The sequence below is a fragment of the Vombatus ursinus genome, unplaced genomic scaffold (genome assembly GCF_900497805.2).
Source record: "Vombatus ursinus unplaced genomic scaffold, bare-nosed wombat genome assembly UNPS02009062.1, whole genome shotgun sequence".
In the NCBI taxonomy this organism is placed as follows: Eukaryota; Metazoa; Chordata; class Mammalia; order Diprotodontia; family Vombatidae; genus Vombatus; species Vombatus ursinus.
In genome coordinates, this window is record NW_020948840.1 from 7805251 (window position 1) to 7832649 (window position 27399).

General features: G+C 37.0%; 1 protein-coding gene across 4 annotated transcripts in view; it reads right to left on the reverse strand.

The window, feature by feature from the left end:
* CRIM1 (cysteine rich transmembrane BMP regulator 1) overlaps positions 1–27399 on the reverse strand; it is a 257771-nt gene that overhangs the window by 34392 nt on the left and 195980 nt on the right. For 2 of the 4 annotated variants that reach the window (XM_027850424.1, XM_027850423.1), the window contains 5 exons: positions 18122–18278; positions 13012–13133; positions 10248–10463; positions 5282–5497; positions 1609–1830 (listed from right to left, as the gene is read on the reverse strand). In XM_027850424.1, coding sequence (XP_027706225.1) covers positions 1609–1830; positions 5282–5497; positions 10248–10463; positions 13012–13133; positions 18122–18278 — 933 coding nt within the window. The remainder of the gene's footprint in view (positions 1–1608; positions 1831–5281; positions 5498–10247; positions 10464–13011; positions 13134–18121; positions 18279–27399) is intronic. The other 2 variants (XM_027850425.1, XM_027850426.1) reach the window with 2 other exon arrangements.

Sequence of the window (27399 nt, forward strand, 5' to 3'; positions counted from 1 at the left end):
AAAATGTTATATAAATGCTAGCTATTAATGTAATTGATCAAAATGATCTTAATGGGCAGATATAAAGTCTTTGAAGAAATGGTGGCAAGAATATCAGAAAATAAAGAGGTATCCCTTAAGAAATGGTGGCCAACCTCTGAGTTCTCCTTCATTCATATCAAGTATCAGAATTGATGGACAACTTTGTGGCCAGACAGGCTACATCTTGTTCTTCAGGTATCACCCTAAAGGCATGTGGGCACGGAAATCATACCCCCATGATTGATGCTACAGACAGCCAGCAGTTAGAGATGATAGAACTTGGCTACATTTCAGAATATTACACTTAATTTCTACTCCTATATGGGATCTGACTGTCCTATTATACCCCATTCTAGAAATTTACACATAACAATATCTCTCAGATGACTTTGTGGCCAGAAGGATTTCCTAGTAAAAGAAACAAATGTGATAAACTTTAGATGAGGGGCTACTTTTTTTTTAAGTTTTGATTGGTCAAATTTCAGCAGAAAGGCGCAGGAAATTGATGGAGTCCCTTCAGACTCCAGAATAACACTTGTTCCTTGTGATTAGGGATGGTTGTTGCAGCGACCACTAAGCCTTCTGCATGTCTCCTTTGTTAATTTTCAGGAAATTGATCACAAGATGGGGAATGCTACATTACAAGTCCATGGTGATGAGAACCTGGAAGAATGTAAGATCCTAGAGGAAAGGCACTGTTTTGTTTTTATTTACCTAGCATGATTCTTTGTACATAGTAGGGGTTTAAAATGTGATTACTGAATTTAATTCAATCAGAGAACTGACATGGAAAAAATAGTAGTCAGAGTATGAAAAGAAGATTAAAGTGATGGTGAATTTTTTCTACATTAGCACTATTTTTTGACTTCTTATATTCCTGTGGATAATATAAGCTTCTACTAAAATCTAATTTATGATGCCTCATCATAGAGTGGAGGTGGTCCTGGATTCCTGAAGGCTTTGCTAGCACCATCTCTGGTAGAGTCCATTAAGCTGGAAAAATTTTGAATGTCAGGCTGGCAACAGCCTGGATGCCTACTGGTCAAGGAACAGCTTAGCTGAATTCATAGTTGCTCATCCCAAGACTGGCTACCAGATGATGAATGCTTTTGGTCACAGGAACTTACAAAGGCTGCTTAGAGGGAGAGCAGTTTGTGATCTGTATTGGGTACAAGGAATACTCACACCAATAAATCTTGGATCTTTGGATGGGTGGAAATACATATTGCAATAGTTCTCTCAGGAAGAGAAGGCCACAATGTGGTATTCATCCTAGAAGTATTTCTTGGACGGAAAAAGGAATTTCTGAAAAATGAAGCTCAAAGTCCAGAAATAGCAAAAGGACATAAGCAGATTTTAAACTCCTCAAACTACAGCGACATTCTGAGAGAGCACATCTTAGATTCCTCCTGGTATGCTGTTTCTCAGGCAAATTCTTCCAGTTTTTCCTGATTTGGATTCCCAATTCTGTTCTATCTTGTATGGAGTGTCAAATGGTCAAACCAATAACCCGACTAGATCAATAATTGCTAATATATTTTCAATAGCCACTCAGTGAGATTAAGACTTTTTTTTTCTTTGTCTTACCTATGCAGTAGGGACAACACTGGCCTTTTCTCAAAACAGGTCTTTCACAGGAGACTGAAGGGCAAGACTCAGAGTAACAGCTAATCATGCTATCCATACATATGCAGCTGGTACAAACATCGGGTTTCCACGACTCAGCTGCCAGGAATATGTCCCCTTCATCATTTTTGCAGTAACTAGGCATGCTCTCATTATTTGATGAGGAAGGCTGAAGAGGTTCATCTGGAAAAATGGACACACAAGTCAGCAGGGAAAATAAGAGGATGTAGGCCACTAACGGTGTGACATAATGAGTCTGCTTCACTCTGCCTGATAAAGATTGTGGCCAACATTTAGGCCTCTGAGTATACATGTTAAAAAGCATATTCAAACAATAAAACAGAAAGGCTGACTTATCTGTATTTTCAGGTCATCCGATGGCCAAGAAGAAAATGCCTCTAACCTCCCACGTTTAGATGTGCACATAACTAGGTGATAGAAAATCTAAATTACTGGGGAGGGGGCCAAATAGAGAGAGGTGTATATAGTCTATGGAAGCTTGCATTTCATATTACTCTAGAAATGAAGAAGAAACTACTGGAGAACAAATATGCAACGTTTCTCCTGGCCTAATTTCTTTAATATCTATGATGATTATAATTATCTAACTCCTAGTCAAATGCCTCATTGAGGCATGGCTATGACCCCTGGTTTCTCCAGGGAAGTGGAAGTTTTTTCAGGTCCCAGCAAGGCAAGCTCAGCATTAATTCACATATTTGCTGTTTAAGGACCAACCTTGTCATGGCAGGAAGGGCTCATCCCAGAGAGAATGGCCACCAGGGGATGAGTCTTTTTCAGCCAAAGCAGCCCATGAAGGCTGTCTCCTAAGGCACAGAAAGCTTATGGTAGGTGAGAGCAGAAGAAGTTGCAACACCAAAGAGACTCCAGATCCTGTCAGTCATAAGGTACAGTGACAGGACATCGTACTCTTGCAGAACACGTCACCCTTAAGGGTTTTCACAGAGACTATGTTGCTTACTGTTGACCGAAGATAACAGGACATTTCCTCTTAAAGTCTCAAGTAGAAATCTGACCATGCTGAAGTACTGAAAGGTCCAATTTAAATAAGCATTCTGGATCACAGGATCATAGATTTGTACAAACATAAATTTCTAGCTGCAAAGGTCCTCTAAGTTCACCTTGTCAGGAGAAGGATTTGGATCGGTACAATAAATACCAATGGAAAGGAGTACTTCAATTGCCACCACTACCTAAAAATCTTATTTTGATGAATAAATCCAGGGTCAAGATTATTCCTTGTAAGAACCACTAAGCAACAAAAAATACATTTTCTCATTGGAAACAATGGATATATATTCTAAAGAGATAGACTATTCTTTTAGCATAGTTCTTCTGAAGGATCATATTCATAGCTTTGATTCTAATTTAGTCAAGAACTGAAACGCTTAGGTTAGATGAAAGGAGGTGAAGTGTTACCACAACAGCACAACCTTAAGTCACATTCTCTCTGCAAATACTTTCATGCTACTGGACGGTTGTTACTTGTCCAGAGGAATTGTGTTCTTTTGGGTCCTCCCTGTGGGAAGAGTGGGGCAAGAAAAGAACTATTAGAATATATTTCTGCCCATCTCTGTTAGGTTCAAATGGGAAGGAGATTAAGTCTTAGCCACTAATTCTGGAGGAAGAAGATAGGGCCAAGAGAATGGAAATACATCATGGAGTCCACCACTATGTCAATTGTCACCTTTCTGCTCAGACATTAGAGATCTGAGTGAAAAAGGTAGAAGATCTGAACATCTCTCTATAGCCTTTCTCAGTGACTTTTCTTTGGGGAGGGGTGGAAAGGAAGAGTAGAAACTGGCCAGTAGCGTCAAGAGGATCATTTCTTGTTCTGAGGACTGAACACTGCTCTATTTTAAGAGTCAGCACTTTTTTTTCCCCATTGGTGAGAAGTGACTGATGACGCTTGCCAATCCTGGACCCTGAAACTCACCTCTATATTTTTGTGTACTGAGAAGTTAAAACAAAACAAAACAAAACAAAAATCAAAAACTTGGTAAGGAGTTATACATCACCCTAAGCTTATGTCTCAGTACTCAATAGAAGCAATAAGATGGAAACTGAGGATATAAAAGAAGAAGGAAAAGAGCCAGGATGACTATTCCCAAGGAACATGAAGCTCTCAAAGGCAGAGAAAAGATCAGAAGTGAAAATCCCACTCTGTTGTTTGTGATGGAACACAACATGGAGGGGGCCAAGGAAAAGAATGAGGGGAAAGGTTTTTATTTCAAGAAGCACATGGTCTCTATGGAACATTAGCTGCAAATTTTATTTGGTCATCTCATCCACTAGCACACCTCTTTCTCTATTCATTACTTCCACAAAGACTCTCATTATTCTTTCTGTTTATTCTTTATTAGTTGATTTACATCTTACACCTCTCTACTCTCTAATTTTATTTCATTATTTACATTCTACAGCCCATTTTCTCCCAACACCTAAAAACACTGAATAGAGAAAAAATAAAAAACTAGGAAAAAAGACAAAAGCCATTCTAAACTTACTGAAATTTAGGAAAAAACGAACCTGAACAAACCCGTTCACTTGCTACTTGTATGAATTCTTTTGAATTTAAACACATTAATTTTTAACCTTTCCTCGGGAACAAATGGAGCACTTGATATGAACTTTCACATTCTGTCTTGAATTATAATTATTTATATCTTACTTTCATTATTATCGTTATCATCATCATTATTATCTAATAGACTTTGGCTGCTGTGGGTAATCCTGACAATAAAAAAAAATGTTATTTAGACTATCCATCAACAGTTAGCTTTCAACTGTGAACTAATACGCTAAGATGAACAAACTTCTAAGTACTAACTCATGGATATATTAAAAAGAAATTCTATGAGAGGTAAGAGTAAAAATAATTTGTTCTGCTACTTAATAAACTTAATAACAGAATAGCGAAGCTTATGAATATTGCTCTTCCATGGATAAATGGTCAAACTACCTATGTTTAGAAGCTTAGTGTTAAGGTCCAACTGTGGTTAGGTTGATCTGACAAAAAAGTCAAATCAATAATATAATATTCCCTATATTTATATCAAATTTTCTAAACTTTATCTAGAAATAACATCATAATGCTCTTAAATGATAATCAAAAAGCGTAGACATAAAGAAATTCCTTAGTTTTCATATTAGTAGAGTCATAAACCTAATATTTCTTTCAAAGGATTCAAAGTACCATTTTTTGTACATTCTAAGGGTGGCATAGCTATTCATCCAAAATAGAAACATAAAAGAGAATTTATATGAGTGAGACCATTCAAGATAAGCTAATGGCCTTATTCTGGAAATTAAGTATTTTGTGGGTCTGACATGTAGTAAGCAAGATAAATGGTAGTCATAAACATGATGATTTCCTCAATGTTATATTAATTCCAAGCAATAAATGGGAACCATAGAAAAGAATGCTTTGAGGAGGTATGGTAATGGGCATCTTAATGCTCTCTAGCATTTGTATTTGAGCTTGGTGCAAGTCCTTATTTAAGTCATTTTTCTTTTTAGCATTGATTTGACAACATCTCTAACCCTGCTCTGTTCTCAAATGGTTAACTGCCTAGTCTACCAAGTTCATCAGCAAGATGAAGCACACTCTGGTTACCTGTACACTGAGGACAGCAGGAATCCTGGGTGCGGGCAGGAGTTTGGCAAAGAAGGGGAGGACAAACTTCTGTTTCACACAACACACGCCCACTATGACATGTACACTGGGTGCAAGAGTCGATATTCCATGTTTCTCCATCCACAAAGTATTCTCCTCCAGGAGCATGGCAAATGGATGGGCTGCTTAGCTCTGGTTTCTGAACCACAAATTCATCTGAGAAATCAAACATAAGATGAAAACAAAAGAGGTTATGAGAGAGGAAGTATTGCCATTTACAGGTTGTTCTCAGAAGCTCTGGAAGGTCCTGATGTTTTTCAGCTCATGAGTCACTAGTCTAGAGAAATGGTTGATAATTCTTTCAACTTCTTTTGATCAAGAAAAGAAAAGAAATTAAAAGCAGTATATTAAACATGTATATTAATATAAGGAGAGAGCAGGAGTTCCTTTCATCATACTAAAAAAAAGGGGTGATTTATGATCCATCTTAGAAATAAGAGAATTAATGCCACAGATAGGATAACTTCTTCCTCAAACAGGATTACATTGATCACTTATCACTTTCAGGAGACTGCAGAGGTGAACTGTAATTAGCAAATCTCACAAAGAAATCAACTGTTTGAATCTTGTATAAACTTCCCAGAAAAAGTTCAGAGAATTTTGGCTCCTTTTTTTTTCCATCCTATTCAATGCCCTGTGTACTCCATTAACTTTCTGGAGCTTAAGTATTTGAAAACTTGGAAATATGTCCTGTAATCAAATTGGGTACACCCAAATTAAGACTGCCTGCCAGCAAACTGAACAGGAATGTTCATGTAGAATCAACAGACAGAAAATTCACATTGAAGACTAGATCTCTGTTATAAGATAGCATTGAGAGGCAAAAATTGAGAGGTTGTTGATAACTGCCATCATTCTCCAGCAGAGACAATTTTAGTCTTTTGTGCCTCAAATGAGATGATGATGATAGGGAGGAAATTCAATATTAGGAGTATGTTGAAAGGTACTGAGAGCTGCCCTGGAGTTGCACTCAGGAGCTAAGAAGGATGGGGACAGCCTGTTCACAGATTATAGTATAAGAACATCAAGAGAGGGGCGTGAGTGATGGGACATGGTAGAAACACCTTTTGCATGTCATAGTGAATAAATTCTTGTAACCCTCCTCAGTGCAAAATAAAGACTCTACCTGTACCAATCAACACCATGATTAATGTAGTTTGGATTCTGTAGTCATGATGGCAAGTCAAAAGTGAGAGTCAGTGCTGAATCCTAGTTAGGGAGATAACTTCGGTTATCTTTATCTAAAAGGACAGGGATGGAGATGGGATCAGTGAAGAAGAGTATTTTGGTCATGTTTAAGGATGACAGAAATATGATACTGGCTGATGTAAATAGTAGTAATGTAATATATAATGTAATGTAGTAACTGGTAAGTAACAGATCCAGTGTGAAAGGACCCAGCATTTCAGTAACCAAACAAGAGAAGGGAAGACAATTAGACGTCAATTAATGTCAATTAGAATGCAAATTGACTTGTATAAACTGAGGTAGGGGTTTAGTGGTGGGAAAGAAAGGGAATGGACAAATTATAATAATACATTTTGTGCTGCCAAGAGAGAAACATTTTTTGTTAAAGTGGACTGCTCATACAGGAGAATTAGTAAAAGGCTTCCTAAGTAGACCTGTGGAAGAGTTGAAAACAATTCTCCTTGAAAAAGAGAAGAATTGCTTTTCTAAGGGACCATGGCTCCTACATCCTGACACAAAAGGGGAAAGATAGTCAAGTCATAGGAATAAATAGCCATGTGTAGTTCCAGTTTTCCTTACCTTTCTAACCCTTTCCCCTATACAACTGGCTTCAAGGCAAAACAGGAGAGGGACCTGAGACAGGTGGGATATGAAAGAAAAACAGAAAGAGAAAGGGTAAGAAAGAGGAAGGGAAACCCAAGGAAAAAATAGCAGTGGCTGAACCTATAGTCTAACATGGGAAAGGTTCAGTAGCAGTTCCTTTATCTTGACAACAATAAAAAAAAGGACCTGACCAGGAATACCCAGGAAGATAGATAGGTCCTAAAAGCTAACCAGGGAAGGGGCTGGGAGTGACTTGTTCTGATCTCTCCTTAAGTCTCTAGTGTTTCAGATGAACAAGTTTGGGTCCTTCAGTAAGAAGAATACACAAGAGATAAACCATGAAAGGGACTATTTTTGATGAAATATATGGTATACTATGTGTGTATATATACATATATAATAGTACATTATATGTATGTGAAATATATAATATTATATACACTGCATATTCCATACACATATATGTATGTATGTATATATATACATATACATATTCATATATACATGTAGCCTCTCAGTGTCTCAGTTTCCTTCTCTATAAAATGAGGGGGCTAACATAGATGACTTCTAAAGTCCTTTCCAGACATTGTGTTACTTTTGAGCATGATACTTCACAAAATCAGAGAATCTCTCTGCTTGTTGCTTCAGCTGCAAAATGGAATAATATCTGGTCTTTTCAATATCAGTGTGAAAGATGAAAAAGATAACAGATATGCACAAACGCTGAGCTCAAGGTTAGTTAATAAGCATTTATTAAGTGCCTACTATGTGCCAGCTACTATATTAAGAACTGGGAATCCAAAAAAGGGGAAACCCCATTCCCTGTTCTCAAGGAGTTCACCATCTAACAGAGGATGGGGCTAGAGAAACTGTAGTGCCTGTGATTATAACTTTTTTTTTGGACTGGGTCTGTGATTTCATTAGTGGTGAGGGAATCCCCTCTACTAATGCACATTAACAATTGTACAGTACCTCATAATCTTAGAGAGACACCGGGACACTGAGAGGTCAAGTGCCTTTCAGCTGATCAGTCATGCATGATTGTCATTAACAAGTATAACTCAGACAATGTAATTTTTGAATCTGCTCTGTTCTTTTCTTGAGCCTGTATTTATCACCATCATTGTGACTTAACATTCTAGAGATTTAATCTCTCTATTTGTGGCAAGAATATTAAAAATTCAAACAAAGAAGGATTGGAAGGGCTGGGGTTGACGAATTAACTGGACACTTTGCAGATTTTTCCTTCCAAAAGATTACATTATAAATAGGCCCCTTTAAGTATCCTTTATTGAGAAATAAAAATAGTACCATTTTTCCTGGTTAAATTAAATTTTGAGCTCACTAAGTCTATTTTTTAAAAAGAGAATTTTATTAGTCACATATGAGGATTTAAGACCTTGTTGGGAACCTCAGGTCAGTAGTGCTGGTATTCTAACCCTACTGGGGGCAAGAGGGATTAAGCAGGGGGATTAAGCAGTTGGAAGAGGATATCACTCAGGGAAGAAAGAGTCAGTTATTGCTTAAGTCCATTGGTGGGTCTCTCTTCATACTCCCAAATTCCTAGTGCAACCAGACCAGGGTAGTGAGAGTCACAAGAAGACCCTCATTTGCCTCTGTCCTGGGAGCCCTACCAAAGGCTAGGGCTCATGGTCATCTGACGGCTACAAAGAAGGCTTTCCTTGAAGGATTAGATCTATCATTTGAAGAGAAGACATAGAGAACTTATAGATATTTGTATTAGCCAAATGGATGGTTAACATTTCGCAACATAAATGAATTAACCCTTTCTAAAATACACCTCAACCCTTCACCCAAGTGACTGAACAGTTTTTAAAAATAAGTAGTGTCCATTTTCACCCCAACATACATCCTTCCTATTTAGGATATAGGCAATGAATATGTGGGAGATGTCCATAATTTTGGATCACTGGGGAGAACAAAAATTGGTAAAAATATTTAGCTCACTGAATGTGACAAACTATAGAAATTCTTTACTGAAGTTTGATACCTTTTGTTTTGTTTTGACTGGTAATTAGTTTTTTTCTGACTTTCACTTTGGCCTGAATTCTCCACTTTATCTACTACCACAGATGCCTCTAACTCCTTCCCAGTAACAAAACTTACCTGGTCTATGAACATACCTTTTGATTTGGACCCTTTTCTTGCACTCTACTTTCTCATTTAACAACTGACCCATCATCTTTTCTCTGGCACTTTAAAGTTGAACTGAATTTGGCCTAGCGCTAGTCCCATGGCTCTGCTTATTTCTCACCAGATCTCAGACTGCATTATGAAAGTTTCAGAGGAGCATAGATTTAGAGCTGGAAGGATTTGTGAGGGTATCAAGTTTAACCCTCTCATTTTAGAGATGAGGTCAAAAGAGGTCCAGAAAGGTAAGTGATTTGCCCAGGGTCACACAGGTAGTAAATAGCTTTGTTTCCCTATTAAAATGAAGGCAAGGACTGCCCTGTTTTTGTTTTTTTGTTTTTTTTTTTGTATTTGTATCCCTAGCATTTAGCACAATGCCTGGTATGAAGTTAGCACCTAATAAATGTTCTCCTCCTTCTTTCTTCCCTCCCTTCCTCCTTCCTTTGTTCCTTCAATCCTTCCATCCCTACCTCCATCCTTTCCTCTTTCCTTTATTTCTGCTTCCAAATCCAGTAATATGTATTATACTATACATCCCCCTGTTGCACCACATTGCTAACCTCCTCCCCGGTCTTTGCATCAACATATGGCCAGAGGGTATATGACAAATAGACCTTTTCACAACTTTTGGGTATGATCTTTGTATTTAGCTAAACATTTATTTATGCTCACATTTGTTGTTGCTGTTGCTGACAAAATAAAACAAAACAAAACAAAAACCACCTTGCACTTACCCCTTTAGAATAAGGTAAGTTTCTTGTGAGGAAGAACTATTACCATTTTTAATTCTGTATCCCTCAAACCTATCACAGTGCTTGGCATGGCACACAGGTGATGCTTAATAAGTGCTTACTAAATAGTAACTGATCTATTTCTATGAGCCAGATTCATAATTCTAGAAATGCAAGAGGAAAGATAAGGCAGACGGTATTTCCTTATGGACAACACAGAAACCAAGCTTTACTTGAACATGATGGGCAGCATTGTCCTGGCCGGATGGTGGGATTGCTGCAGGCGGGTACAGGACAGGTGATCAGGGCACACATTTCCCGTCCATTATGACAGTAGCATTCCCGGCATCCATCATGCCAGCTTTCCTCATTTTTATGATGTCGTCCATCCATAGACAGGCAAGTGCCTGTCTGCACAGGGGGCCCAATGGATGCTGAAGGCGTAGCCTCTGTAGAAGATAGTGAGAAAGCAGCTACATATAAAAGCAGTTCCATCAGAGGGAGAAAGTCTGTATAATAAATAAATTAAACTTCAATAGCTTATTCTCTTTTTAGGGAAGCTTTGGTAACTGAAGTTGTGGATCAGTATCTCCCACCCTCCAGTTGAGGGGTATGATAGCACAAGAGATAGAGGTGGAAGAGTCATTTCAAGCCTCCTTGGGCACCCCAGTTTCCATGGTAAAATAAGAGTGGAGGTGCGTGTGTGTGTGTGTAGGTCCATGTCTAACACACACAGAGAATTTCAGATCCAGAAGTTCACTTCTTCTGTAATATATATTATTCTTGTTTAGTTGTTTCAGTTGTGGACGACTTTGTGAGACTATTTAGGGTTTTCTTGACAAAGATACTGGGGTAGTTTGCCATTTCCTTTTCCAGCTCATTTTACAGATGAGCAAACTGAGGCAAATAGAGTTAAGTGACTTAGCCAGGGTCACACAGCTAGTAAATGTCTGAGGCCAGATTTGAATTCAGGGAGACTCATCTTGCTGGCTCCAGGCCCTGTACTCTTAGCCACCTAGCTGACCCTGTAATATACTAGCATTGCTGTAATCTGTTAATTTTAACATTAAAAAGTTGAGCCCTCCTTTCTTCTCTCCCACTCAAAATCAAATGTACTTATTTCCCATAAGGAGTTCAAATAAATTTTTTAAAAGAACCTATTTGATGAATTAGCTAGTAATTTAAAATGGATTTCCCTGGAACACAACAAAACTGATTTTCCTGGGTAACTGCAGGAATAGGGTATAAGCCTCACTTCATTTACAGTAGAGGTTTTAAACTTGAAGCCACTGAAATTGATTTTGTAATATTTTGATATGTGAATTTCACTATCATTGGTTTCTTTTGTAATCTTATGCATTTTATTTTTAGCATACAAACATGTTATTATGAAAAGGAGTCTATAGGCTTTACCAGAATGCCAAAGTGATCCATAATATAGAAAATCTTAAGAACTACTGATTTTTAAGAAGAAAAAATTTCAGGAGAGGAAGTTTGAGGAGGAGGGAATATCAGATAGCAGACACTTTTGGTTTTCTGCATGTGTAAATTTAATTATGTACTTCTTTAGTGAAATACTACTTTCACATTAAATTCACCTTTGTGGGAAATTACATGGGAGTGTTTAATGATTCTCCATGTACACTCTCCAAGAGCTATGAAAGGAACATCCTGACACTTATCAACCATAGTGAGGGTTAACTAACATCTCATTCTGATACCTCCTTGTCACATGACTCACTCCAGTATGACATTTGCTGCTATGCCTGTTTTCAACTCCATAGAACAAGATGCCCCCATGCTGGGTACACTTGATGTTCTGTCCTCTCTGCCCCCTGCTTTCCTGCCTCTTTTTGTGTGCTGTCTCTCCTCATTAGATGATAAGCTTCTTGATGGCAGGGACTGTTTTTCTTTTTATTAATTGTATCCTCCGTGCTTAGCACAGTGTCTGGCACATAGTAGGGGCTTAATAAATGTTTATTAGAAATTGGAAATATTAAGGTGACACAGAGTTTCTAAAGGCTATTCGAGTAGAATCCAAAATCTGGCAAGAGCTAAACTGGAAAGATTTTGAGTAATGACCTAGGGACAGACTGTACCTACAGCTTAAGAACCAGTAAATTCAGAGAAGTTAATCAGAAGGCTGGCCATCAGCTGATGAATATTTACTTCTGGCCAAAGGAACTCAAGAAAACATCTATTAAAATGCAGAGGGATTTGTATTTGTATTTGTGGAGAGAATACCCTTAAAGGTGAAATCAAATATCTTTTGTCAAGGAGAAGAACAAGAGAATCCCCCCATTACAGGGGATATAATGGCCTGAAACCAGTGACAACTTGAGCACAAGAAATGGCATAAAAGAATTTACTGAGGAGCCATGTGTGATCATAAAAGGAAATGGTGTGGTTATGTAGAAAGAATGAGAGACAAACAAATAGACAACTCAAATGGTATACAGGTATTGCCAAAATACTGAAGAAAACAAAAACAAAAACAAAAACAAAATCAAAGGGAAGGAATTGGTAGGGACTACATGAAGGATTTATGGGAAAATAAGTACTGGACATAATGAGAAGAAATTTAAGAGTCACAATCTATGTTGGTGGGGGGAGTGACCAAACTGATGAAAATGCACATATTTGAAAATATCTAAGTTAAATAGATCCCTGATTAAATAGACTTATATATGAACATGAATATGTGTCAAACTACAGTAGAGATGAAAGTGAGAAGCTAAGAAAGTGACTATGTTGGCAAACGTGCTTGTTAATTAAATACTATTTTAAATTCTTTGTTAAGTTTGTAATACATTAAGAAGACAGAAATAAAGAAAACTTAAGGGCTTCTCCTTTAGAAAGTGATTGTTAAACTTCAGTGGAAGAAACATTCTCTTAACATGTCTTATTACAACACATTCTCTCTTTTGTCTTTCTTTAAAAAAGAAAAAAAAGAATCCTTGGTTGCTTTGAAAACAATGGGGATGTGTTCACACTTACCTCGGCACTTACAGATAAGACAACCATGACTGTCCACCTGGAAACCCACTGGACAAATTTTACTGCATGGGTGCTCAGGACATTTCTTACAGCGGCAGATGTCGCAGCCATGTTTATTCTTCCTAGATAATTGAAATTTTGTCAAAGGTCAAAAAATTACCTAAAACACCTCAAATGATGATCAAATGCTCAAATCAGAGGTCATAGAAATGAAATTACTATTACTCTGCAAGTATTCTGAGGGCATAGGTCACTAGAACCTCATGCCCATGTCCTGCAAACAAGTAACAAAAGAGGACAATTCTTGACTATGCTTCTGGGAGAATCCTTTTAATTAGGAGAACTGTATCCACAACTTAAAACTGATGAGTAAATAATTGCATAAACAGGATGGATAATTAAGGACCTTCCTCACTGCTCCTTCTGAGAACAGTGGGGAAGCCAAGAGCTTGCTTTTGTTGTATTAATTAAAGTGCAACACATACCCCACCTAACCTGACTGTGAAATTCAAGAAATTAATGAGAGTTTTAATATCAGCAACAAAACCTGCCATGAATATTAGTGGAAAATAGAAATATTAAATATGACAATAGCTCACATTCATAAAGCTCTTTATGATCATTTACCAATTCCTATCTTAACAACTAGTCTATGAGGTAGTTAGTGCAATTATTATCACCTCCATTTAATAAATGAAACTAAGGCTAGCAAGTAAACTCCTTGGCTCATTTAGCTAGTAAATGTCAGTGCTAAGACTTGAACACAGGTCCTCCTGATTCTAAATTCCAGTGCTCTTGCCACTATTCTATGATGTCTTTGGAAATGCCATTTTCTGGGACAGTATCTAGGTATACATAACATGCTCAATAAATGTTAACTTGACTTATGACTTCTTAAGTTTTTCTCTTTTCTTCTTTAATTATCAGTCTCCCACATGAAACAGGAACTCACTGCAAAGCAGTTAAGAAAGAATATTATTTTTATTTGTTTATTCAGGTCTTCCTGATTGCAAATAGAGCACTCTATCAACTGTACCACATAACTTACCTACAAGACTGGATTAGAATATATCATTACAACATTCTGAGTACTTACAATTGTATATTTAAAGAAAAAAAGTCCAAAATCCTTATGTAAAAAACCCTATTTCTTATAATATGAAAAAGGAGAATGGCATTGATTCTCTGAAAAATTAGTAAAAACTCCATTTTTATTATTCCCATGTCATACTGATAGGAGGATTTCTGATACATTATTCATTTAAGTACCATTGCCACAGAATTGACTATGGTTGGACAAGGGGGGTGTCCTCAGAACAGAAATGAACATGGAAAAGTTTCTTTATGGGGCAGCTAGGTGGCGCAGTGGATAGAGCACTGGCCCTGAAGTCAGGAGGACCTGAGTTTAAATTTGGCCTCAGACCAAACACTTGACACTTACTAGCTGTGTGACCCTGGGCAAGTCACTTAATCCCAATTGCCTTAAAAAGAAAAAAGAGAAAAAAAAAAAGAAAAGTTTCTTTATTCAGATGAAGTAGTTAGACTTAGGTCAGGAAAACCTGTGTTTAAATCCTGTCTCTGACACAGTATAATTGTGGAGAAGTCATTTAGCTTCTCTGACAATCAGTTTCCTCACCTGGAAAATGGAGTAAGAGTGGCACTTATTTCATAGAGTGTTGTGGGGTTAATGAGATAACTTATGTAAAAATGTCTTACAGAACTCAGAGGACTATATAAATATTAGATATCATTGCCATAGCAGCCACAATAACGAATCCAACTATTCCTCTTCCCTATCTCATCTTAGCCAAATTGTTGCTAGAAGACAGTTTAAGGAAAATGCACCACTCTTCTTATAATCAGAGCCAAATTCTTCTAAGAGAACTTAGAAGTGGAAATGGGAGATTGGCTTGTCATTGAGAATGTGTTAAAAATGAATTACCTGTGTTTCTTTTCATTGGCCAACCTCAAGGGGCTTCAAAACACTGAGTTCTGTGTTTCTCTATCTAAGGAGTATTTAGTGAATGTTGATTGTCCCAGGAAACCTACGGGTACTGACAAGGGGCATTTATGGCTGATTTCATCTTTATTCCCTAGATCTAAGTTCTAGTCAGATCATTCTTCTGGAAGGATATGCACACAGAGCATACATTTAACCCTATGCCATATATAGCAATTGGGTGGGTGGGTGGGGATATGACTACAATAAGGCACACAAAACCTACATAGTGTTTCTTCTTAAAGACCTCTTGTTGAGATGTGGGTTTGATCTGAAAGCATCCTTATTCTTCAAAGGGATATTACAACTGCAGTAGAGTAGCTGGTTCCTGCTAAGACTGGGACTGCTGTTTAGGAAGCAGCATTACCAGAGACATCTTATGCAACGGCTGTGTTGTTGCTGTTGTTATTTTTTACAGCAATCTGTGCTTCCACCTGTGTACAGAGCTCTAGGTAAGAAACTGCTACCAACACAGACAAGTACCTTTTCTGCCACCTACTGCCTTGGAGAGTTTCTCAGACTTTTGAGAGGTTTAGTAACTTGACAGATTACCCTGTAGGTATGTTGCAGAAACAGGACTTGAACCCAGGCCCTTCTGATTCCAAAGTTGACTCTTTACCTATTACACCACTCAGAGGATATTTAAACAAGCTTTTTGTGATGAACTCAAGAAAGCTGAGATATATGCAATGCTCTTTTATCCATGTACATATTTTATTTTGAGAGTTTTTCTTTCTTTCTTTTATTTTTTTGGAGGCAACTGGGGTTAAGTAACTTGCCCAGGGTCACACAGCTGGCAAGTGTCTGAGGCCAAATTTGAACTCAGATCCTTCTGACTCTAGGGCTGGGGCTCCATCCACTGCACCATCTAGCTGCACTGCCACCCCTTTTTTGAGACTAGGTCTCCCTCTCTAGACCAGGCTGGAAGTACAGCAGCCATTCAGGCTTGGTCCCAATATAAGTTTGGCATGAAACCTGCTCTGTTTCTGATATGGGCCATTTTATCTCTCATTAGGCAGCCTGGTGACTCTGATCCTAGGGGCTCATCATATTGGTGCCAAAATTAGCGCAGACACTCAATCAGTTTATTATCCCACTGCAGCTTGGAACTCCTGAGCTCAGGAGATCCACCAGCCTGAGCTCCTCTAGTAGCAAGGATTATAGGCATGTATCACCACACTGGTTTACACGGATGGTTTCTAAAATGTAATTCATTGAATTAAAATTAGAATCAAAGACTGTTAGAGCTGGAAGCGACCTAAGATGTCATGTAATCTGATCCCTTCATTCAACAGGTAAGGAAATAAAGGTTCAATGATAGGAAGGAATTTGTCCAAGGTATTATAGTTAGCTAGTTAGGGGAAGAATTGGAATTTGAACACAGGTCTCGTCTCTCTATTTTATCATTTTTCCATTATACTGAATTGTTCTTCATATGTGAACACATGAAGGCTGTCTGAGTTCATCAATGTGGGGGAAATCTCTGATGAAATAATGCCTTCCACTAAGGGAGGCAATGATTTGTCTACGCCTTAACCTGTTAAGTCCTGGGGAGTTCCTTGAAGAGCACAGAGATTAAATGATTCACCCAGGGCTACAATACTAGTGTGTGTCAGAGGCAGAATTTGAACCTAGACCTCCCTGACTCCATGCCCGGCACTCTAATCACTATGTCACACTCGAGAGGCAGTGTGGTATAGAAGAAAGAATGTTGGACTGGGAGGCAGGAAAACCTGGGTTTGAATCCTCTCTTGGGCAGTCAATAATAGAATGATTCTGGTCCAGTCCCTTAAATTTTGGGGGCTTCAGTTTCCTCATCTGTAAAAATAAGGGTGTTGGACTCAATGAAATTGTCCATTTATAATAAATGTTAAAGCACTTTGGTAAAAAAAAAATAATCATTATCATAATCTAATACTGAATTAAAATGACTTTTTCATTTTCCTTAAATGAGTATTCTTAAGAGGCAGACTAGAGAAGATGGCTGGAAATAGGGAAGGTGGTCCAAAGATAAGGGGAAGAGGCCCTTGAATTTAATATTGGCTCCAAGTTAAGAATATAAGTGTAAAAGACAATTAGAAAGATTGAGAAAGATAGGAAAAGGTAGAAATAACAAAGCAAACAACATTACAGCAAAATTAGCAAGAACTTAAAAATACCATCTTTATGCCAAGTCCTAGTTAGTTAGTGGGATAATCAAAGAAACAAATGCCAAATTTCTGATTATTTTTCCCCTCCAAAGGTTTAGAATCTCATGGTATGCAACTCAATATGAGGTAAATGAAAGTACTACTATCTTCCATCAGATTCTTAAGATTATATGTTGTGCCAAGAAAATAAATCATGATTTCTTCAATGGAACCAAGATAAAGATTCTCAGTACTAAGGTCAGGGAAGACATATATCACTTAGTTATATAAATGACTGTCAAACCATCTTAAGGAAAGATTAAATTACCATAACATGGATAATGAAGATGATAATCCTTGTGATTATCCTAAGTAGACTGGAATTTCAAAATAGGTGCTCAAAAATGCTTTCTGAATTGAATTGTCATAAGGAAATTTTCTGTTGGATTCTATTAGTGGAGATTTATGAGAGGTATCTAAGGTGTTCCAGAAAGAGCCATGGATTTGGTGCCAGACAGCACTGCTTCAAATTTTGGCTCTGCCTTTATGACTTCAGGGATGTCACTTTAACCTTACTAGGCCTCCATTTCCATATCTGTGGACCTGTAAGATCCCTTCCGACTCTAAATCCTATGACACATATTTTGTTATATAGGAGTTTTAAGCTATTAGGTAATCCCATGGCATAGATTCTAAGGTCAGTGTTATTAATATGATTCTGAATGTTTCCAGAAAAGAAAAAAGAAAAGAAAACTTAGCTCCTGTTAGACAAAAGAACTATTTGGGAATTACAATCTTAAATTAAAAAAACAAACTTTTAAAATAGTATTAAAAAAATGAACAAAATGAGGATACGCTTTTCTCTCTTCACACCATTAGTTTTCCTCATAACCACATATGAAATAACTAAAGTCAAAAGGATCTGAGAGTTTGATAGATTTACAGGTAATAATAATCAGGCTTTCTGAACTGACATACGTACAGGTATCCGAATGGGCAATACTTGTCACATATTACAGGCTTGCATTTCTTAGGCCGAGGGCGGCATTGACATATCTCACAGTTCTGGGCATCAGTTTGGAAACCAAAGGGACAATCCAAGGTGCAACCACGTATGAGGCTGGTGCACAGCTCCTCTCCTGTGAAGAACATAGGAAGAGCACAGTTTTCTAAAGATGAAGGTGATAGATGTAAGAACAAACTGAAATGTCTACCAAATACCTTCTAAAATTTCAAGAATTAAAATGTCCATGAATTGATATGAAATTACTTGACCCTATGCATCTTAAATATCTTAGTATAGGTATTAGCATTATATAATAATTGTTGGAAAGATTCTAGATCATGCCATCTTATGCACATATGACTCACTAGTATAGTATTTATTTACAAAGCAAAATCCAGATTTAAATCTGAGACAAATATATTTTTTAATTTTCTTATAAAATATAGTTTCCTCCCCACCCCCAACTCTTTCTAAAGTACACCTGGATCTGGTACTCAGGAAGTAGGCTGACAAATGTTACTTAAGATACGAGTGAAACGGAATGAGTTTCCCTATCTATTTTCTATCTTTGAAAAAACAACTTTTTCTTTGTTAAAACAAAGCTGGCCATTATGGAATCCTAAGAGTTATCTGTAATGCAATCAGATTAGATGAGTGATTATTAAGCCAGTATCAGAGACCTTTGAGAAATTATGGAAAACAGAAAAACATCGCAGGACTAGATATGGGCAAATACTTTGATCTTAAAAAAAAAAAGAGAATTGAGTCTGTAAATTCTATGCCAATGAATTTGACTGATTCCTGCAAAATTCTAGAATGTCACTGAAGGGTTGCTTAGTGAACGATTAGAAAAGGAAGTTTACCTTCTAAGGGTCAGCAAGGCGTCATCAAGAACAGGTCATTTTCTATTAAGCTCATTTTCTTTTTAAGAGACTTGCTAAGCTATTGTCAGGGGAATATCATAGATATAATTTTAGCAGTAATCCTAATCAGTTGATTCAGAAGTGACTGCATGGCTGAATCAACTAAGTGGCATTAATGACCCAACGTCAGCTTGGACGGTCTTAAGTGCAGCGGTTGAGGGATTTGTGCTTGGCCTTGTGCTATTTTTTTTAATCATTCACTAGGATAAAGGCATAGATGGCACGTTTAACAAATGTGTAGATGACACAAAGTTGAAAGGAACATTGGATATAATGATTATCAGGGTTAAAAAAAAAGATCATGACAGGCTAGAACATTGAGCTGAATCTAACAAGAGGAAATTTATATGGATAAATGTAAGTCTAGCCCTTGGTCCAAACAATCAATTTCAGAAGTACAAATTAGGGGAGGTGTGGATTGCATCTACAGAATTGTGTTCTGGAGTTCTATTTATTTTGTATGTATTTAAATATATATCTGTTGTTTCTCCTGAAGAAGCACAAGTTTTCCTGAGGGCAAGGACTGTTTCATTTTTGCCTTTATATACTCATTGCCTGCCTCATAGTCAGTGTTTAATAAATGGCTATTGATTGATTGGTTGATTCCAGACAACACATTTCAGAAAATACACTGATAAGCTAGATGACGATGAAGGACCTGAGACTATTCTATATGAGAATTAACTGAAGGAACTGGGGATGTTTTAACATGGAGAAGAAAGGATTTTCAAAGATATGAGAGTTATATTTTTAATATGTGAAAGGCTGTCATATGGATGAGGAAAAAACCTTGTTTTCTTTGGCCCAAGAAGGCAGAACTAAGAACAATGGTTGGAAGATGCAAAGAGGCAAATTTAGGTTTAATGTTAAGGGAAACTCACTAACACTTAAAACTTACCAAAAAATGAAATAGAGATGGTGGGTTTCCCCTACCTAGAAGTCTTTAAGTGAAGACAGGCTAACCTTTTTGGCGCATACTGTAGACAGTTATTGTTTAGGTATATACACTGGATGAAATGGAATCAACTGTTTATTGACCAATAATTTAATCACTTATTTTCAAAATTACATGCTTTTCATGAAATGTTAATTTGGAGATTTTTGACATAATCTTTACTGGTACTGGTACTATTTGCTTCAAGAGTATTTGGTGAGTGCCTTCAGCCTACATGTATTATGCGTTTATATACTCCTTGCCTATGCTCTCAAAAAAGTACAACTGATCAGCTTAAAGCCAAGATATTCATGTAAAACATGAAAAATTAATAGTTTTCAGGGAGGAGATTACAGAATTCATCATGAAAGATGAGTTTTCATTAAGCCTGAACACTGTTTATACTAAAACAAAAAAGGAATGAGCTGCTTTAGGAGGCTGTGCATAGCACTGATCACACAAAGTGTGTGTATGATGGTCTTACTAGCTTAAAAAAATTACATTTTAACCTTAATCTGAAGAGGCCAAAATGGATGGCCATTTTCTGATGAGGGTTTTAGATGATATAGTTTACCAATATAAGTTTTTAGTATTAGTGAGTTCCCCCTCATCTAGAAAAAGGAAAATGGAAGATGGCTGATATACATATATGTGCATATGAAATATATATTATAATAATATAATTTTCTTTTTCCCCCAGCAAATGTCTTTTGCCACATATATTTAGAATAACCACAGACCCATGTAATTTCTGTGCAGCAATTGATTGCTAATTTGCATATCTGAATGCAAAATTTCAGACAGCTCATTTTAAAATTTGTAATTATAAAATCTGAAAGGTCACGGTTCTTCCACGCTTCCTTATGGGAATGATGAAAAAGAATTCAAAACTTCTAAACATAAACTTTCTTCCTTTCCAGCTCAGATTATGATGATTTAAATAGGAGTGGAGGATGAAAAATTGTGAATTAATGTAGATGCTCTACTAAATCAGCATCCAATTGAATTAGCTTGCAAGAAAATACTAGGAAGCCTTTTGGGAGATCAGGGCAGATCTTCAACCTAGAGTTAAAACCAGAATCTCTAGGAATCAAGTTCCTAAAATAACTCCCTACCTTGAGCAGGCCTAACACAATATCTTTGGTCCAAAAGGGTAACAAGAATAATTTGCATCAGTAATAATACTACTTTACTGGCAGCTAGGTGGTTCAGTGGGTAGAGTGCTGGACCTGGAATCAGAAGATCTGAATTCAAATCCACCTTCAGATACTCCACAGCTGTATGACCTCTATCTGCCTCAGTTTCTTCATATGAAAAATGGGGATAATAACAATAGCATCTGTCTCCAAGGGTTATTTTGAGGACAAGAGATATTTGTAAAATGCTTTACAAAATAGAAAGCCTCATATAAATGTTATATATAATTATTATTGTTTTTAGGGATAGCCATCATCCTGGAGAAAAGGTAGCCTACTGCCATTTAGACTTAACCACATTGACAAAGGCTAAGTATTTATTAATTAGGGGCTCACAGAGTTGTGAGAAAAGTACTTTGTTATCTATAAAATGTCATAGTTGTAAATGTGACCACAGATTACGAGATCACAAGCTGAAAGGTGATTTTAGTGTGAAAAGGGAGTTAAATTCAAGGGAACTTAAATAGGTTAGCAATAGTGGCTTGCCTTTAAACTTCTTTGACATGGTTTACCTTACCTGTTCTCCATAACTTGGATCTTTCTCAGTTTTTTCAGTCATCCACCTCCATCACTATGCAAGAATAAATCTGTTTCTAGGATGCTACTAGTCTAGCTGAATATTTCAATAGCCCATCTTTTTACCTCACAGAGAAAATTCTCACTTGATTGCCGACATGACACATACAAGAAGGTAGTCCATATTCCAAGTATTTGACATGGAATTTCTATCAAAGGTAAGCAAAAAGTCTTAGCAAATGGAATAGGTAGATAGAAAAAAATTCAGCATATTTTACAATAGGTCAAAGAAAACTAGAGGAGGGGCACATCAAAGTTGAGAAAGTTTAAGAGTAACTCAGTAAAAATTTGTTTAAAGGAAGGTTCATAATATTTCAGAATAATTACATGAGTGATCTCTCAGAGCAGCTTTCAATTTTACTAAGATCACTCTAAGAAAAGGAAAATGCACAAAGATGAAAATATCATGTAAGGCATTAGTCCAAAAAGAACGATCAGTTCCCTCTCTTCTAGAGGGAAGAAAGCTTTCTTTAAAAGTGTGTCTCCGTTTATTTCTTGCCTCCATGTGATTTCATTTTAAGAAGGTACTGATGAAATATCATGGAGGCAGCTGGAATGATGATACTAACTCGTACTTGGGAAGGTGGAAAGGCGTCAAGAGTTATGATGAGGTAAAAGCAAAATGATACATTTGGGTAGCACTGTCTAGTTATTTGGGTAGATCCCATTTTTAGGAGAAGTGATAACAATCCTGAGCTTTTTCCTTTCACCTCTCATTTTAACAAGTCTCAGGTAATTCCTATACCAAAGCATAGTTTTGCCAAGTTGAAACTCATTATTTTAACATTTTGCTTCTAAAGAAAGTAATTCCAGTTGCTAGCAACAACAGATGTTCTGGTTGGAAAAGGTAGTATAAATTCTCTTTACTATATGCCTTATGCCTATCTTCCAATGATTTTAGTTCTGTTATGGATCACCCAGACACAGCTAAGTGGTGCAGTAAATAGAGCACTGGACCTAGAGTCAGGAAAACTCAAATCCTACATCAGACACTTACTAGTGTGACTCTGAGCAAATGACTTAAACTCTCTCAGCCTCAGTTTCAACAACTGTAAAATGAGGGGGGGTTGGACTCAATGGCATCCAAGGTCACTTCCAACTCTAACTCTGTCACTATGAACTATATTCTTGAATAGGTCATCCTTGTTTCTCTTCTCTATTGGATTCTCTGGCTCTGACAAAGCCAACAGTGCATTTGAAGTCTCTGAAGGATACGGGCTCCTCTTTTTCTTTAACTGTCTTACAAAAAGGTTATTTGTTACAGGTGAAAACCCCAAATAAACAGGACTACAAGTACGTTCAGACAAAAGCCTATTTTTGTCATGTACTTTCTGCATACTTTTAAAGTACATGTTTCTACAAGGTTAGATTTCAACTGTTGGGTGCTTGTTGTCATGTGCCAGAAGTATTCACAGTTGCTTGTCTTTAATTATGCTATTGAGCTTTTTACTTTCCCCTGTGCGGGTGACTGGTGTTTACCTGTTTCCCCTTGCTGATGCTAAGTGTGGGAGAGGTCCCATGTCATCAGTCCACAGCTTTCTCAGAATTGAGAGGGCCTGAGGTTCACTGATAATTTAGGCAGTTGTACCTAAAATGCGTTTTTGACTGCACCCCTGGTTTAATGCACCATCAGGAACACTGCCATTGAAGAGAAAGGCATGGAGAATGGCAAAATATTGTTCCTGGCATTATTCCAAATGATTGGAACAGTGACAGTTCAATCTGCTCTTGAGATTGAGACATTTTACTCTCTTAAACAGTACATCTGCATTTCTTACCATCTCATATCATTGCGGGGAGTGACAACTGGGACTAAACTTCAGTGTACAGACATTCACGTGATTTGAGAAATGTGTAGAAACTTCATCAGTCAAAAAAAGGAAGGAGAATCAAGTCAAAGCTTACCCCTGATGTTACTGATTCCAAGAGTTTAAGAATACTTGTGTGGTGGGGGTACTACTCTGATTTAATATTTACTATTTTTTTTAAATCGAGTGAAATTGGAACTCAAAATTTTGAGTAATCTATCATGTATTCAAAGACAAGTATAATCTCTAAAGTCTTTTAATTATAAAATGGTTTGGGCTATTGATTACACAACTGTGGCAAGTGGAAGTTTAAATGACAAATTCAGTAACAATGACGAAAAACTCATATTCAAGTAGCAAAGTAGAACTCAAAGGTTTGCAATGGATGGAAACTGAAAAGAGGAAAAATTAGGCTTGATGTCAGGAGAAATATCCTAACAATTAGAGGCATCTAAATGTATGAAAGGCAATAATTTTCCCTTTATTGAATGTCTTCAAGCAGGGGATGGATGACCATATCATATATGCTGTAATTAGGGATTCTATTTTGTGTAGGGGTTATATGAGATAGCTCCTCAGAGGCTTATCAACTCTAAAATTCATTGAAAGTAATCAGTTATTTTCAGTCATTTGGGTGGCAGGAGAGAACAAATTAAGAAATATTCTTGGACACCAAGAACATACCTTCTAATATGTCAATAGATGAAAGAAAGAGAAATTTTGAGAGTTAGATCTATTAGATGGTAGGGCACAAAGTAATAGGAGGAAGAAGGCAGGACAACAGGGAATTGCTTTTGCTAAGGCCAGTGGGAAGAACAGAAGAACTCATGCAGGGTGTGAAAGAAGGAAGGAGTTTCTAGGGATTAAACACTACATGGTTTCCATTGTATTTTTTGGTAGCCAGACTGAGACTGCCTAACTACAGAAACTTAGTAGTAAGAGAACCGAGGTGTTGGCAGTGTTTTCTTATCTGACTGCCACTTACCTTATTAGGGCTTCACAAGAGTGTGTGTGTGTGTGTGTGTGTGTGTGTGTGTGTGTGTGTGTGTGTGTTTCCTAACATTGCTTGTAAATCTCTACTGGTATCTCCCATGTCCACTGGAAAAGCATGGGGATGCACTTCTCCAATTCTGGATGATACAGCTAAGAAATTTCACTTCGCTACCTCTGCTTCTGTTAATGTCTCTGTCTCTTTCTCCATCCTAATCCTGGCTCTTGATCTTTCTCTTCTCTCTTACCCCCGACCCCCCACTCTTCTTTTCCTGAGTGTAAGATGGCAGTGAAGAAATCCTGGTGGGACATGGCAAAGAAACTCCTATTTAGAAATCTGACATATGACTTATGACTAGATCTTGGGTATCAGATAAAATTACTTTATATGACAGACTGCTAATCCTTTCTAATAGCCCTTGGAGTAGGGATGATGAAGGGCTTGTTAAAATAAGGCTAGATCTCAAAAGTAGGGCTGGTAGCACGGGGCCAAGGGACCCAGGTCCAATGCACAACCCAGTTCTAGAAGACACTCCTTCTTTCTGGATGGCATTTGAATGTCTGTCTTAAGCTAGAGCTATAAATTTCAGACAGTGGGATTAACTGTGAGTGGGCATTCTTGTATTGCCCCAAAACTTGGCATACATTGATGATGTCTTATGTATGATCCAAGTACAAGAGACCCTCTGCTTTCACAGGGGATATGTTCTAGTGATCTCTGCCAACAAGGAAGTCTGCAAATTTGCCATACTGTACATAAACATAGATGAAAGGGGATTTGTTTCAGACATACAAAAGCTGACACCTCTTTCTAAAGCTAGTTCTTTTTTCAATTATCTTTCGAATTTTCTGATTATGTCAGGGGAGAACCTGTTATTAGGTGTTAATCTCTCCTTTTGATAACTGTTAAGCTCCAAATAATGTCTAACCAAGGAGGATCACTATTTTTTAATTGGTATTTTTTCCCACATCACAGTGTCTCCACCCAAAAATCCTAACTTACTGAATGAGGAAAGACCTCCTCGATCCACCCTGCAGTGGTACAGGCAATAGTTTGGCATTGCCAGAAAACCAATAGCAATGACAGGTTGATGGGGCAAAAGGCAAACATCCAAAAATGAAAAATTCAAAGCTATAAATTATAAAAAATTTCTGCATTTATTTTTGGCACTATTTGGTTGCTTATTTTTATTTGCAACTATGTGAGGGCTTTATAATACTGTGGTCTTTACTAAACAAGTATCACATATCAAGCAGATATGACAAGTTGAATTGCATTCCACAATGTTGAAATGACTTTTAAAAGTGATCATTAGACACTTGACACTTACTAGCTGTGTGACCCTAGGCAAGTCACTTAACCCCAATTGCCTTGCAAAAAAACCAAAAACACAAAAGTGATCATTAAACAAATTTCCATAATCTCTGAGAAGTCAAGGAGAAAGGGAAAATTTCAGAAGATTGAAGACTGGAAGATATTTCCTTAATATGAACAAAAAGGGGAAAATGGTGGATTCTAGAAACACAGAAGTGAGGTTGATACAATTTGAGAATGGATTCAAGTACTTAGGAAATAAATCAGTGATCACCGAGAACCAATTATTTTGACCTTATTAATAATAAGGTCAAAATAAGCTAATTTCTCTTTGTATAGGGCAAATAGGTCAGGAAAATACTATAGACATAGTTTCCCTGGATTTCAGTAAGGCATATGATAAAATCTTTTATGATAATCTTGTGGATGAGATGGAAAAATGAAACTGGTTGATGATACTGCTAAGTGGGTGCATAACTGACAGAACAACTCTACCCCAGGCATGACTAATGGATTAATGAAAATTTGGAGAGAGATTTTTAACGACATATCACTGGGCATATCAAATATGAATGAAGATAATTAAAGCATGTTTATCAGATTTTTCAGAGAACACATTTAAGGAGAGTAGCTGAAATGTTGGATGACAGAATCAAGATTTACGAAGATCTTAATGTGCTGGAAGGATGCACTAAAGTAAACAAGAGTAAACTTAACAGGGATAAATACAAAGTCCTGCATTTAGGTGAATAAAAACATTATTTTTTTGATGTGTAACTAGGAAAACCTGGGTTTGGCAGAAGTTCATATGAAAAACATCGAGGGTTTTTAATAGACTGCAGGTTCATTATGAGACTAACAGTGTGATGTAGCCGCTAACAATTTATATAATCTTAAATAGCCTTAATAATTGGGATAATATCTTGGTAAGGAAGCTTATGGTTCCCCTGTACTTTGCATTGCTCTGACTACATTTGGGCACTGTATTCAGTACTGGATGCCAGGAGAAACACAGGCAGATTAGTATGTATGCAAATGAGAGTGATCATAATGGGGGACTTGAAACCATATAAAATAAATAAAAAAAAACAATTGAACTATGTACAAATGCAGAATAAGATAAGAATTAAGTGGGGGGGGCACTGGAGAAAGGTAAGTTCTATGGGGACAACTAGAAACAATAAGTGGAAATTAAAGCAATTCAGATATTGATTCATTATAAGCAAAAATGTTTAAATAGTAAGAGCTTTGAAAAGTGGAATGGGGTATCTAATGAGGTAGTAAGTACTATGTCACTGGAAATGTTTAAGAGAAAGCTGGGCAAATATATCTCAGAGAAATAATAGTGAAGATTCATGCACTGGGTAAGATGTAGAAGACTATTGTGTGACTGATTTTTTTTTTTTTTGGTTTCAGAAATCCTATGAAAGGCCATTAGTAGAATAACCAAGTACCTTTTCTCTTAACAAACCAGTGTATATTTATCTATGTAGATTAGGAAGACTTTTTCTA